This window comes from Macaca fascicularis, chromosome 8 (genome assembly GCF_037993035.2).
Source record: "Macaca fascicularis isolate 582-1 chromosome 8, T2T-MFA8v1.1".
Lineage (NCBI taxonomy): Eukaryota > Metazoa > Chordata > Mammalia > Primates > Cercopithecidae > Macaca > Macaca fascicularis.
The window spans coordinates 122,292,725-122,308,793 of NC_088382.1; the positions used below are offsets into that span (position 1 = coordinate 122,292,725).

The window sequence follows — 16,069 nt, forward strand, 5'->3', positions numbered from 1 at the left end:
CAGAGAGCAGCTGAGAATATGTGTCAAAAACTTGCTGTCTCTCTTCTTGTTTTCAAAACCAGTATATAATTTCTTATAACAAGGTGGAGAATTTACTCGCCAAGCTTCCAAGAAGATAGAATCTCAACTGAAAACCATTAGAATGGAATTAATGAATCTTTCTTGGGTGCGGAGTATAGTGGAGTGGATTTTCTGGTAAATTGAGGATAATGTGTGTGACAGAGGGACTGAATTCATGTAAGCAAAGACATGGGCCCTGGAAAGGAAAATAGGAAGGGAGAGAAGAAAAACAGGGATGGGAGGACTGTGTGTGTAAGCATGGGGGAAGACAGAAAGGAAAATAAAGGATAATGATGATGATTGTGATGATTTTTACAAGCTACCTTGAACGGTGGGTGAGAAGGGGGAAAAGATGGCTTAGAAATATATTTGAGAAGCTCTCTGTTTACTTCATTGTATAAAACACTTGCATCCTAACTCAAAAAAAAAAAAAAAATCAAAGTAAAAATCTCTTATTTATCAATGCTTCTTAAATAACTTTGGTATAGTTCTTTAGTCTGCCTGAAATCAAATCATACTAGATAACTGAGCCACATTAAGAGCTAGATTATTAGCAAAATTGTACTGTCTCATGGTAAAAATAGGATAAGACATGAGGGGAATATCAATGCAAAGCCAAAAGGATATTGCAGAGAGCTCTTTGAATTTGAAATGATCATTTGGGGGAGAATGCACAATTCAAGATAGGATGTTCCAGTTAGACTCTAGTTGCTAGAGGATCGGACTTAAACAGTGTTACACAGCTTCACAACAAAAAAGAGTAACTCAAGAAACTTCCTCATGAAATAACTACTTTGCAAAATGATTCTTAAGTGGCCCCAAAGGATACTCAATTTATGGAGACATTGGTGTGCTTTCTTAGAAGGAATAGAGTTTGCTGTCCAATATATGGTTTCTAAACTGCTTCACTGGCCTAGCACAATGGATTGATTGCTGTTCTTTTCTAATGTCCATGAAGGTATTGTGTAAGCTAGTGGAAACATTGCTCTCAGCTGTCAATAATACTATTTTTGTATTATTTGTATTGTTTTTAAGCACAGAAATATTTATCTATAACTATGTCTGTATAAAAAGTGGGAAAACACACGTGTCCCTTGGGAGAGTAGCCTGCTTCCTTTAGCCCATCTAATTCATTTCTGTTACTTCCTTGCTCCTGTAAGCATTTGAGATTATGATTCCTAATCTGTGGCATTGGGCATTAGGTGCTATCTGTAGACTCAGACTCACCAAAACTACATCTAGTCTAGTGGCAGTTGGCTTCATCATCCTAGAGAAGATAAATATCTAGATGAAGTTGAGTTGAGTAAAAGTTTTGGAAAGACATTTTCTGGCTATGTGTTAAACTCACAGAACAAATTAAAAGCAAGATTCCTACTAGGAAAAAGTATTAAAAAATTGGAAAATCAAAAGTACCTGCAACAAGATCATGGCAGAATTACCTATAGCTAATTTACCAAATAATCACAGACACTCTTCTTTACAAACTGATTTCAAGAATCTGGTAAAGCAAATCAGAACTGAGAAAAAATAAATTAATTATGGCTATATTTAAGAAAGAAAGCCAAGTAATGATGCTTAGATCATTTGAGGTAGAAACAACAAAGCAGATACCTTTTGACAGACAGTGAGGCAGGCAGACAGTCTCAAGCCTTTGGAGTTGGCCCTTAGATGGTCAGATTTAGGTGGGCAGAGATGAGTGAGTTTCCCAAATCCCAACAGGAAAATCCCTCTGCTGAGTCAAATATTACTCTTAAAATTTGCCTTCTGTATAGCAGTACTGGTCACAAGGAAAATTCCAGTGACAAGGAATTCTGTGGGATTTTACTGGATGATTACAGGATTTGGGAATTTTGTGGGTCAAGGATGGTTCCAGTTTGCATTGCCTAGTACAGTAAAGGGAATTCCGTTGTGTGATGTTCCCTTGAAAGAATTAAGTGAAAGTACTATCTTAGCTAGGCACAGTGGCTCACACCTGTAATCCTAGCACTTTGGGAGGCTGAGACAGGTAGATCATCTGAGGTTAGGAGTTCAAGACCAATCCTGGCCAACATGATGAAACCCCATCTCTACTAAAAACATAAATATTAGCTGGGCATGGTGGCGCACACCTGTAGTCCCAACTACTCGGGAAGCTGAGGCAGTAGAATTGCTTGAACCTGGGAGGTGGAGGTAGCAGTGAGTCAAAATTATGCCACTGCATGCGAGTCTGGGTGACAGAGTCTGAGACTCCATCTCAAAAAAAGAAAATAAAATGGACTGTCTTACTCATATTTCAGGAGACACACATACACATGCTTAAGTGGAGAAATAAAATTGAAATTTGGCCGAGTGTGGTGGCTCACACCTGTAATCCCAGCACTTCGGGAGGTCGAAGTGGGCGGATCAACTAAGGTCGGGAGTTCAAGACCAGCCTGACCAACATTGTGAAATCCCGTCTCTACTAAAAATACAAAAAAATTAGCTGGGCATGCTGGTGCATGCCTGTTATCCCAGCTACTTGGGAGGCTGAGGCAGGAAATTGCTAGAACCCGGGAAGCGGAGGTTCCGCCGCTGAGCCAAGATTGCACCATTGTACTCCAGCCTGGGCAACAAGAGCGAAACTCCATCTCAAAAAAAAAAAGAAATACAATTATGTTGTGTCCCATTTCCAAACTTCCTTACACTTAGGCTGGTAGAAAGAACTTTCAAGGTTATGATACAGATGAGCTTTATGATGTCCTCAGAGGTCCCTGAAATTCTGATAATATTACAAGAAATTTAAAGGTAGATTTAGGGTATGAAAAAAAGCAATTCCAAGAAGGAAGCAAGAAAACTGTACTTGAAGAGGGCTGAACTTAGTGAGGAGGCTCACAAGATATCCAAAAAGGGCCTGGACTGTGCAGAATAGTAAAATAAATGATCGTGAGGGAAGCTGTGTTGTGAAGGGAGGACAGTAGTTTAAGCAGCTGCTATGAGTGGGACACTGGTGAAGAGAGAGGAAGAGGATTTTTAGAAAGCTTTCTGTGTGATACATTATGAAAATCCCGGGTCAACTCATTAAAGGAGGTCTACAACAATCGTCTACACAGTTCTTCAGGGCTTTAGAATGTTTCTTTGAAGAAGATGCCATGAAGAGACTGGCCCTAGGGAGAGCCAGATATATTCAGGCTACTGTCTCAGTGTCGGTGAAGGAGTCATTGCTTGCCATTAAACCAAGTTAAGATGACAGTTTGTGGAATTCAGTGTGAAATAACTGCAATGCTGATTACAGTAACGTATTTTGTTTTCCATTAGCAGAACTGAAAGCTCATAAGGCCTTAAAAGGCAACTAATCTTTCTTCTTTATGGCGAAAATTCGTTCTAGAGAAATGAGTTGAAATTTTCAGAAAGTCCCAATCTATCCTTATAGTTAATGCATCAGTGTTGAACTTCAGGTCAGTGAACAAAATGTATAACCAAATTATGTTAAATAATTATATTTAAGTTACCTGAAATGTGGGATCATAAATCTGCAACATATTATGATATTTCTCCCTTTTGGTCTGACAATCCTTATTCAAGGACTATGGCAGATGAAAGTTTCTTTAACTATTCTCAAAGATTTCCCAAAGTTTTAGGGACTGATTGATTCATCAGTTTGAGGACTGATTGACATTGGTGGATCACAAATTTGCCAATATGCCTAAACTTTTAGACACTTATGATACAAAGGAGTTGGGGATGGTGGTAATCTTTAAGTGGATTGAAGCTCTGAGTTTTCGAACAAAAACATTTTATACTGACTTCCATTGTTCTGTAAGTTCTGATTCAAACAAAATGTTCTACCTTCCAATTTTAATACACAGCAATCCATATACATACATAACTTTTAACAATGATTGATTTTGAAGAGAATAAAATAGAAGAAGAAATTTAGTTGTTTTAACCAGAAAATGCAAACATGTACATTTAAAAAGTTATTCTATTTGAAATGTTTAATATTATGATGATTTAAAAGTTTCAGCTAAAATGTTAAGCATGTTAACATTTGCTAACATTTGTAAATGTTGGAGGCTGTGATAGTGCCCCAAAGATGAACTATAATAAATAATACGCAAATTTTTATCTTTGAAAATACAGACTGTCTAGAGAAAAAAGGAGACAGGAGAAGTAGGCTCCCAACCATAGCTCTCTATGTAAGTGGGAGTGGCTCTGGAAGTTTCAGGAATGGTGGGGCGATGGGGAAGGTTTTTTTTTTTTTTTTAATTTAGGAAAAATAAAAATAAGATTTTGTCAGCTAGTCTCAGACTTTCATTATTAGTACCTAAGTAGAATTTAGGCAAAACCAAAGGAAATCAATACAAATCTTAATTAGAGGCTAAGAAATCAAACCCACCTGAGTTAGTTATAGAGTTGACAACAGTCTGCTTTTTTGGGTGGAAACTGGCTCAGAGGGTGGTTTGGCATAGAGTAGTAACCTGGCAAAGGCCACCCTAAGATTGCTTCTGGCCCACTCCAGTTCTGCCTTCCTTGGCTCCAACCTCATCCTTAGTGATGTTTCCACCTTGCTACTGGGTCCACAAACAGGCAGGTGAGCCAATTGTGTGTAATTTCACTCACACATAGAGAAAAACAATTCGTGTCCGTCAGAAACTTCATAAAGGTTCTCTTTGGGATGTGCGGAGGGCTCATTGGCCTTTGTCAAGTTACAGTTCTGAATATTTTATCTTATTTATTTTTAAAAGTTAAATGCCATTTGTTTTTATTTTTCTTTTTTTCTTTTTTCTTTTTTATTTATTATTATTATTATACTTTAAGTTCTAGGGTACATGTGTATAACGTGCAGGTTTGTTACATATGTATACTTGTGCCATGTTGGTGTGCTGCACCCATCAACTCGTCAGCACCCATCAACTCGTCATTTACATCAGGTATAACTCCCAATGCAATCCCTCCCCCCTCCCCCCCTCCCCATGATAGGCCCCGGTGTGTGATGTTCCCCTTCCCGAGTCCAAGTGATCTCATTGTTCAGTTCCCACCTATGAGTGAGAACATGCGGTGTTTGGTTTTCTGTTCTTGTGATAGTTTGCTAAGAATGATGGTTTCCAGCTGTTTTTCACAGATAGTAAAAATCTCCCTGAAATTGCTCTATCTAAGTAATCAATCAATTAAATTATTGATTGATATTACTAATTACTTTTACCTCCACCACGAAGCTAGGCACCAAGCAACTCTGAAACCAATAGCCAAATTAGGCAAACGAGGATCCAACAAAATTCAAAAATTACCTAGAAGTGGTCTCTGTATGTGTCCACTGAGATTTAAAACAAATTTCAGTGCAGGGGAGGGTGAGGCTCAGACAGTGTCATTTCCCAGCTGCAATGGCATCCGATCAGCCCCAGGGTAACTTTGGGGCTACTTAGCACTATTTACAAAGTGTCTAATGCTCTGGACTTCTCTAGTCTTTCATCAGATCCAACCCACTCTGTCCTCCACTGCAGTCACACTGAACTGGCTCTATTCCTTTTGCCTGAAACACACTTTTCTCCCATTTCCTACTATTCCTTCAAATACTAATGTGTGGCTGCAGGGAGCGGTGGCTCACGCTTGTGATCCCAGCACTTTTGGAGGCCGAGGCAGGCGGATCACTAGAGGTCAGTAGTTCAAGACCAGCCTGGCCAACATGGAGAAACCCAGTTTCTACTAAGTATACAAAAAAATTAGACGGGCATGGTGGTGCGCACCTATAGGCCCAGCTTCTCAGGAGTCTGAGGCACAAGAATCTCTTGAACCCAGGCGGCAGAGGTTGCAGTGAGCAGAGATGGTGCCACTGCTCTCCAGCCTGGGCGACAAGAGCAAAACTCTGTCTCAAAACAAACAAACAAAAATGCTAATGTAGATTTTTCTTACTGGTTCCCCAAGGCTGGATCAAAAACTATGTTAAAAAAATGGGTGAGCTCCGGCAAAATGAATGATGGAAAAACGAAGTATTACTATCCATACAATCCATTTTCCCTTTTTACCTTAGTCTATTATTATTCAAATCCACTATGTTTTTAAAATAACATCATAGTCATAATTATTGACAGAGTAGCCCCTGCTGAACTCGTACTATTTGAAGTTTGAAAAGGAACACTAAAGTCATCGTGTTCTGCCCCCCTGATATTACAAATGAGAAAGCAATTAGAAGTAAAAAGGAGAAAAGCGTTAATTGAAGAGGCCACTAGGAAAACATAATTACATGGTCTGGGATTACTTCATTATGAGGCATTATGAAAATGTTCAATCCAATGAAAGTCAGCAATATATAGGTAATGCTTCAATTACATCTGCTATACTTTGAAAAACTACGTATTAAATATTCTTAATGTACCAGCTAGTCAGTTTGCAGACAGGTAAGAAGAAAAACTTGGAAAATAAGAAAAAGAAACTACTTTTAAAAAAATCAATTACCATATGGCAATCTACTAAAGAGTGTTATACAGTTATAGTTCATCTATTTCTTAGTAAAAGTTCATTTAAAATCTTTTTTTTCCTTTTTCTTTTTTTCTTTTCTTTCTTTTTTTTTTTTTTTTTTTTAGTGGGAGTCTCGCTCTATCGCCAGGCTGGAGTGCGGTGGCACAATCTCGGCTCACTGCAAGCTCCGCCTCCCAGTTTCAAGTGATTCCCCTGTCTCAGCCTCCTGAGTAGCTGTGGCTACAGGCGCGTGCCACCAAGCCCAGCTAATTTTTTTTTTTTTTTTGTATTTTAGTAGAGATGGGGTTTTGCCATGTTGGCCAGGATGGTCTCGATCTCCTGACCTCTTGATCCACCTGCCTCGGCCTCTTAAAGTGCTGGGATTACAGGCGTGAGCCACCGTGCCCAGCACATTTATATCTTTTTAATAAAATAGATATGTATTATTAGATACTATAGTGGAAGGAGAAATTAAAACTTAGAATGTTAACTCTCCTATGGCAAATCTAAATAAAGGTGCCTCATTTCAGTAGATTCTAAATTTATATACTGTATAATTGATGTGTTTTATTTTTAATTATGATCATCCTTCCTTCTTACCAACATAATTTGAGATTTTATATGAGTGTATATATACAAAAACAGGCCAGGCACAGTGGCTCATTCCTGTAATCCCAGCACTTTGGGAGGCTGAGGCAGGCAGATCACTTGATACCAAGAGTTTGAGACTAGCCTGGCCAACATGGTAAAACCGTGTCTCTACTAAAAATACAAAAAATTAGCCAGGCACGGTGGCAAGCACCTGTAATCCCATCTATTCTGGAGACTGAGGCAGGAGAATTGCTTGAACCTAGGAGGCAGAGGTTGCAGTGAGCTGAGATTGCACCTTTGCACTCCAGTCTGGGCAACAGAGTGAGAATCGGTTTAATAATAATAATAATAATGATAATAATAATAATTCCAAAGATCATACATATATCACACACAAACACACACACACACACATATGCCCTGAACCTTGTTAAATACATTTAATTGGAAAAATAAAAACTGAAAAAGATTAGCAAAAGATGCTTTCAAAAATCATATATTTTAAATAAATGACTGTTTTAGCATAAATGTATTTATGATAATTTTTATGATAATTGATCATTATTAACACATTTTTGAAAATTAGTGTGTACCATGAATAGCTAAAATACCAAGAAAAAAATGAATGGAAACTATAAAGTGTATTAAACTATAACTTTGAAGTATACTAAAGAGGGTTTACACATGTGACCAATATTTACCATTTATTAATGTGTATCTTTTAATAAGAGCTTTTTTTAAAAGAAAGCTTCTAAAAGATTTCTAAAAATTTATTTCAATATGAAAAATTAAAAGTGTAATTTCCTGAACAACATATGTTTAATATAGAATACAAAGAAATGTTTTAAGGTAATGATTATGACAGTCCTGGTAGGATAATGTGTTTCCTGTTGCGGTTTCTTGTGCATAATGATGATGAGGTTCTACTTCTCACTCCACACTACACTTACCTCCACATTTTGGAATTGGTCCACTCCACATTACTTTTCCATCCATCAGAATACATGTAATTGTTTCTGTTCCCTGGGTTTTAATAAATCCTTCTTCACAAATTACTGAAATTGAACTTCCTAATTGAAAGTTGTCCCCAAACCGCCGTGCATTGATTGGTATTCCAGGATCAGGGCATTCATTATGTCCAAATGCTTTAGAATAATATGCAAAGAAAAATACACACATACAACATTAGCCAGAGAGAGATCTTTCTATATTTTGGGTTAAAAAAAAAAAAAGAGAGAGAGAGAGAGAGAGACAGATGTTTTAAAAGGTTGTGTTTATTTCTACACAAGTTTTTATTTATTTGCTTTAAATTTGAGGTTCTCCTCTGACCATACTTGTTTGCCTGTGATGTACAATAAATGTGATTTTTTAAAATACGAATTATACTCTAAAATTATAAAATTTCAAAATAGAATTATTTCTGCTTATTTCTGGAGACCATGAGACTAGCTAAGAATATGCAAATATTTCCAGTATAAGCTGGTCAGAATTTCAACTAATTAAAATGCAAAGCAATTGACCAAACCCCTTCAGAAATTTTTCTTTATTTTTGTCTATTTCCAACTGGAAATAGAGAGAGAGTGAGTTTCACAGTGAGAAATAAAGTGAAATGTCTCAATCTAGTATGAAAGTTTTACAATTTTTAAAAATAATTTTCCATGACATTTATTTTCTGCCATCTGTGAAAAGGGAAGAGAGTTAATTCTTTTGCAATTATCATGTTCTAGGCACTGTGATATGTTATTATCTCATTTAATATTTAGATGAGGAAAGTATTGCCATCTATTCAAAAGAGTAATGTTAGACTCAGGAAAAGTTAAGTCGCTTGCCTAAGGTCATAGAAATAGGACTTGATAGGATTGAAATGTATTCCCTGGACTGGTTTTTAATTTTTTCTCAACAACCTATTGTATCTTGGGTTATCTGTCTCACATCTCTCAGGAGAACATGAGTTCTTGAGTTCAGGGCCACTATCTTATTCTACCTTGTTTCTCTCACAGTTTATATTTGGCTAAATTACAGCAAAGAGCAGGAGTATAATAAAAATGTGTTTATTTGAATTTTTCATAGATTATAGATTACATGAACAATCCAAATTTTTCTCTGTGTTCATCTGAGTGACCAATTGTATATTATAAAATTTTAATGTATTATAATATAAATGGAATAATATTTAAAGTAGCAAAGTCTAAATGTGTAAAATATATTTTATGAGATGCTTATAATTTATTATATTTATACTGCATTAGTACAGGCAGTTATTTTATATTTTCTCACTAATCATCACTTTGATGCTGGTTATAAATTGTATAATTTTACTATCTGTTCTCCTTATTTTGAATGAAACAGTGCAAAATAATATTAAGGTAAGTTTTAGAATACATAAAATATGTTTTGTATGTATACATATTTCCAATTATTATTTTATTTTGTAATTTTAAAAACTCAATTTTAATTAAGCAGTGCGACTCTAATATAGAGTACCTGATTGACATTTTTTCAGAAAAAATGAATCTGATTAGTAAGCGTTAAATAAAATAAATTTCACATTATTGATTATTTACTATAGAACAGAACCAGGAACAGGGAGAACTAGTTCCATAATACCCTGAAAAACTATCAACATTAAAGGTAATAATATTGTTTATTTAAGACAAAATAAAAATTACAGATAGATAGATGCATATACATATCTGTCTTTAGACATGTACATGAAATATTTTTAAAAGATTCTCAGATAAAGTAGTCTTTTTATACAACAAGTTTCTATGACACACTTCACCACTAATTTAACTTTGATAATAGGCAATTACATGTTTACAACTTACAGTTACACTATTCACCACTAGTGTCGCTTTGAAAATACAACAACTATACTTTGTTACTACCTGCCAAAGCTTAACGTTGAATAGGTGAGGATGGGAGTGAGATGTGAAATTCTTTCTATAAAGCAACAGGAAGAGCTGGAAACTAAATCCTATTATTATGTGACACTTAAATATTAACTCATCCAATTGGTCTGACACAGTGTAAAAGCTTCAAGGAAAAGCAATAAAAATTACTAGTATTCTATGGTTTCGGGTATAATATTTGCAAACAGAGGCATTAGTATGTAAGTATTATTAATCTACTAAATTTTTTTCTTTTTTATGTGATTCATTTTTTTTTCTAGAATTATAAACATTTTTGCAGATAAATAATATTCAACATCTCACACAGTAACACAAAATGTCAAGATTATTGTTCAAAAACCAACTAAACAATAATGGCTAATGTTTATTAAGCTTTTACTAGGTAATATGTACTTTGTGCTAAATTATTCACATGCATCACCTAATTTATTCTTTATAGCAATCCACTGTGGTTTTACTAATGTGAGTATTGTGGCTCAGTTATAAAACCTAAAACAAAACTAAGATTCAAAGGTCATTACTTCCTTTTCTATGATGCTACTGTAGTCACGTGATTTCTTCTTTGGAATTTTAATTCTATGCCATTATTAGTTGTTTAACATCTATTGGTGCATGAATACCTTCAAGGGAAACTCTATTTCTCTTTCACGTTGCATACAAATAGCAAAATACTTGATCTATAATAGGTTTGAGTTTATGCTAAGATATAAATATGTTGGCTGATATAACAATTATAAATATATTGTCTTATATAAAACAATATTTGAAACATATTTCCTTGATATTGGACCTCTCACAAAGAAAGAAATGTATTAATAATCATAATAATAGTAATAATAAGGAGTAAAATGTGATTGGAAATGAAGGAAGAAATGATCAACTTTGGCACAATGAGATTTACAGCTTTTACAAATTTTCTTAACTAGGAAACAAGAGAACCAACATGCATGATCACTTTTCAACTCAAATTTATAGAAATATATTATATGGGAAAAAAACAGAAACAGAAACTTACTGTTGTAAGTGATGTTAAAGCCACGTCCTGACATAGAGTGGTCAGCCTGAAATTCTAATCGCAGTATGTGACTATTACTAGTAAGATGGGAAGGCACCTCAGCCCCAGTAAAGGTTCCAAGAATTGGGGAATCTGGAGAGTCACCATCTTTCACAGCAAGGAAATCAAACTGGGATTCCAGATCAAAATCATTGAAAGAAAGATGTATCCGGCTCCCTGGATCAGAGATTATCGTCCAGATGCAATTTAAATTATTTCCATACCCTTCTGGGTAATCAGGAGAAAGAACTGTTCCCATTGGTGCAGTAAAGTTAGAGAGGCAGGGAACTGGTGAAATAGGAAGATTATAAAATATGATAAATATTCAAAAATAATATTTCACCTTATTTTCTCATATTCTACAATTATGATAATCAATTAGCAGTATAATAAGATAATATTAAATTATGTAAATTATAAAACAGAACAAAAAGGTTACCATTTTTTACATATTGAAAAAGGCAACTAGTACTTTGGATAAACCTAAGGCTCTACCTTTAATGCTCAAAAATATAATTGGAATAATAGCAATTTTTTGACACATATCTTGCTTATGTTAGACTGTCCAAAGTGTTCATTTCAGTGTTTAAAAAATGAAGAAATATATGGAAGTTCCCATAGAAAGGAATAAGGTTCTTGAAATGATTGAAGACAAATATTATTAAGTAGATATTAACAGAACAAGAATCCGGTGGCTCAGAAAATACTCAAGGTAGTGGTTATCAATGTGTGAGTTTCATTTCTATGGTGGCAGTGGATGCTCTGATAGTTTGCCACACAAATAAAGAGATAAATTAACTTCTATAACAGACATTATTAGTGGCTAAAACCTGAAGAACAACTAAATGAGAGCTCTTGCATCACACTAAAATGAAGTCGTCTTTCTCCTCCAGTTTTTTAACTTTTAAAACATCTGATTTGAAAGTTCACATAGAACATTTAGAAAGCAGAGGAAAAATAAAGAAACAGAAAAGAAAATGATATACTACTCAAAGAAAATCAAAGTTTAAGTGTCGATATATTATCTTCCAAAGTTTTCATTACATTTTGTTTGTTTGTTTTCAGAGGCAGAGTCTCATTTTGTCGCGCAGGCTGGAGTGCAATGGCGCCATCTAGGATCACTGCAACCTCCACCTTCCGGGTTCAAGCCATTCTCCCACCTCAGCTTCCCTAGTAGCTGGGATTACAGGCACGCCCGTCACGCCCAGCTAATTTTTGTATTTTTATTAGAGATGGGGTTTCGTCATGTTGGTCAGGCTGGTCTCGAACCCCTGTCCTCAAGTGATCCACCCACCTCGGCCTCCCAAAGTGCTGGGATTACAGGCATGAGCTACCAAGCCTGGCCTATTATTACATATTTTTTAAAAAACTGAATTTCCTACATTTTGTACTAAATTATGTTTTCCTTATACTTAATATGTGAGATTTTCAAGTCAAGTTTTTAAGAAAAATTTATAGTTATTAGTTAAAACTCTCACCCCATTAATTTATATGGACATATGGACATTAACTTTTCTTCTAGTGTTTGACATTTAAAATTGTATTTAAAAATTTTTGCAATATAAATAACACTGACTATATTCTTGAAGAAAGGTTTCTTTGTTCATTATTTCTTTGGTATACATTTTCAAAAAAAAGTACTTAGTATGACAAAGGATATGAATTTTAGTCTCAAAACATTTTGCTAAATTTCTGATTTAAAAAGTTATTTCAACATTATTGAAAAATAATGGAAATATCAAAGAATATAACACCTGTACCAGTATAAAATATTGTGATTATTTTCCTTTTCCTCCATTGAAAAGTGGTAACTCATTGTCTTAACTTGCATTTATTGACTACTAGAGAAGTTGAAGATTTCTTACTTTTATTAGACATTTTTATTATCTTTAAAAAAATTATCTGCTCATAAATCTAATCATTTAAGATTATGATCTCTTTATAATATGCATAAAAGTTTCTCATTATTTTATTTTAATAATATTTTGGCATACATTATTTTTAATTTGAATATTGAAATAATTGTTTGCATTTCTTACAATCTTTTAGGGTCATATATTTTATTAACATTCAGACATTACACCAATATCTATTTCTTTATCTACACAAATATGAAACCACAGGTATAGCTGCATCTACCGATAGATAATCTCTCTATATAACTTCTACCATTTTATCATTCAAAAATATTTTGCACTTTAAATCTATTTTTTCTGCATAATTTTATGAGTTAAACTAAAGCTTGCAAACTGACAGTCATTGATTGAATTCAGATTGCAGATGTGTTCGGCTTGATTTTTTTTTTTTCTTCTGCCCCCATAAAAATTTGAAATCGCATCAAAAAATCATCATATTTCATATTTAAGGGAAAAACATCTTTTATTCTAACTTATCCTGAAAAGTTAAGGCACCCCAGTTTCCTACCACTTCCAAAATGGGTGCACACATACTTACTCCTATTCCCTCTTCACACTCTTTCCTGCCTGGGTCCTGAAATAATTTGATCCTATAACTCCTATCTAAATTAAGGATTGGCAATCTTTTTCTGTAAAGGAGTAGGTAATAAATGCTTTGGCTTTGCAAACCATACGATCTCCTTTGCAACTATTTAATTCTGCAATTGTCGCTGGAAGGCAGCTATGCACAATCAGTAAATGAAAGTGTTTGGTTATGTTCCAATAAAACTTTACTTAAAAAGCCAGGCAGGAGGATGGATTTGGCCCACAGTCGGTTTGTCATCTCCTGATCTGAATGATCCCCACTTGGAGCAAGAGCTAACCAAAGACACCACTTTAATCTCTGTTATCAGATAGATAGATGCTTATATCATACTTTAAATTCTTAATTATATCAGATGCAGTTTTTATGTAACTTCCCTTTGCCAAGTGTGTTACAATTTGTCGGTACCATACTCATAACTTAGTATGATAATTTAGCATCCACAGAAGCACTTTGCTTTTACAAAATTCTTGTATCTACTCCTACCTGATTTTTACTTAGCTATATGTCAATGCAGTACGCCAAGTTCCCAGAAAAACTATGTTAGAATTTTGACTAAAATTGAAAAGCAATTTCTGTATAACTCATGTATTTGATATATTAATTTATCATTCAGGAACATGGCTTCTATCTGTATTTTGTTCCCATAAAATTTTCTTTTCTTGTAAAGTTTTATAATTTTTTTGTATGAGTTATTTGAGATATATGAGGATTATTTATATGTATTTTATAATTGTTTTTTCTGAATACATTCTCTTTTAAATGTATTTTCAAGTTAGCTATTACTGGTATATAAAACATTATTAATTGCCACATTTTTATCACATACCAGGATATTAGACTTAATTTTAAAATAGTAAAAAATGCTTCCTAGTATTCAAGAATGTTTTAAAAATTGGTTTTAGTCAGCAAAATTTTCAATATTTTCACTAAATGCATTTTGGAGTCTATTAAAATGCTCTTAAAATATTTTTATTTTTGATGTGATATATTACATTAATGGATTCTCCAGTATTAAGTCAACGTTGTCCTCCTAGAAGAACACCTAGAATTAAAAACTTTCAACAAAAGTATTTTGAAGTATTACTAAGCTTTAGTAAATCGAATCAGATCCTTCTAATATGTTTTCTTCTCTTACAAGAACTTCACCAAGTGATCTTGGTTAAAGATAAGAACTAAAACAAAAAGAGTCTGTGAAGGGAACCTGTGCACTTTTCCTCTTCTAGACTTCCTGAAGAGCAAACAAAATATACTGTTATTAGGGAAATTTCTGCCAGATTCTAAAAATATCCACTTCATTTTAATGTAACGAAGACAGTATTTAATTGAGCCCACCAAGTACATGAATAGACAATACAAATTATACTTTTACTGTAGTTAAACTGCAATATCTTAATGTATTTGAATACACTATTTTAATCCAAGCATATTGTATATCATTAATGTTAATGAATTGTGTTCTATGAAATATAAAAAAAGTCACCTCATGCATTAGTGTTAACATCTACAAGCAAAAATAAGTTAGTGCATTATACATAAAATATAAGCTTTAAATATTTTAATGTTTTTGATTGCAAATAAACTTATACTATCTTATTAGAATAAATGAGTCTATTAGAATTCATTCAGATGTATAATTTCCATAAGAAGTATGCTATCTAGAAAGTATAAAATGCCACGAAATAAAATGTAAGAACACACGTAATATATATTTTGCCATTACCAAGTGAACTATGTTAACTTTATTTAAATCTGTAATAAAATTTATGATTTGGCATAAGCACACTTGTTAAAGATAGTATCACAAAGTGCTACTCATCCAAAAATAATTACACGGTTGCAGCTCTTTGCAATTAATTACAAAAGCAATTATATGCAAGGACAGGGTAACATATGCTGTCTGGGAGCAAAGCATTTGGTACTCACAGATACAGATGGGTATGTTTGCAGACCATTGGTTATTCTCTTGACAAACAATGGATTTCTCTCCAATTAATTCAAACCCAAACTGGCATTCAAACCTTAAAACATCACGATTAGAAAATCCATCGCCTTCTCTAATTCCATATAAGGGTGTACCAGGATCACCACAACTTTCTTTCTCAATTTCTGGAAAAATAGAAGATAAAAGTCACCTTCCAAGGGTTGCAGGCATATGATACCCATTATACAAGTTAGGTAGATATATGCTCTTTGTTGTGGAGATATTTCAGATCAAAAAATAAATATATTCTCCAATCTTATTTTTTTTTTTTGCCACTCTGATAGGCATGATTGGATAAATGATCTTTAGAGAATAATTAGTATATATCTTTCTTTTTGTAGATGAAGAATCTGAGGTTATCAGAGCTAATGAGGTGGCCAGAGGCCATGTACTTAACAAAAACTATGATAAGATCTCAGATTTTCTCTTTGTATGACATATACACATAAATGTACACACACCTAGACATAAATGTATATTTACCTCAAATTCCAAAGACTTTTCTTATTCTTATAATTTCTACAGGATATAGTAAATCTTTGAATCATGACCAGG

At 33.9% G+C, this 16,069-nt stretch overlaps 1 protein-coding gene across 6 annotated transcripts in view; it reads right to left on the reverse strand.

Moving 5' to 3' along the window:
- The window catches only part of CSMD3 (CUB and Sushi multiple domains 3), a 1,225,248-nt gene that overhangs the window by 459,854 nt on the left and 749,325 nt on the right, over positions 1-16,069 (reverse strand). For 5 of the 6 annotated variants that reach the window (XM_045398613.2, XM_045398612.2, XM_045398610.2 and 2 more), the window contains 3 exons: positions 15,457-15,639; positions 10,993-11,319; positions 8,016-8,210 (listed from right to left, as the gene is read on the reverse strand). In XM_045398613.2, the coding sequence (XP_045254548.2) occupies positions 8,016-8,210; positions 10,993-11,319; positions 15,457-15,639 (705 nt within the window). Of the gene's footprint in view, positions 1-8,015; positions 8,302-10,992; positions 11,320-15,456; positions 15,640-16,069 lie in introns of those variants that run through there. The other variant, XM_074000054.1, reaches the window with a different exon arrangement.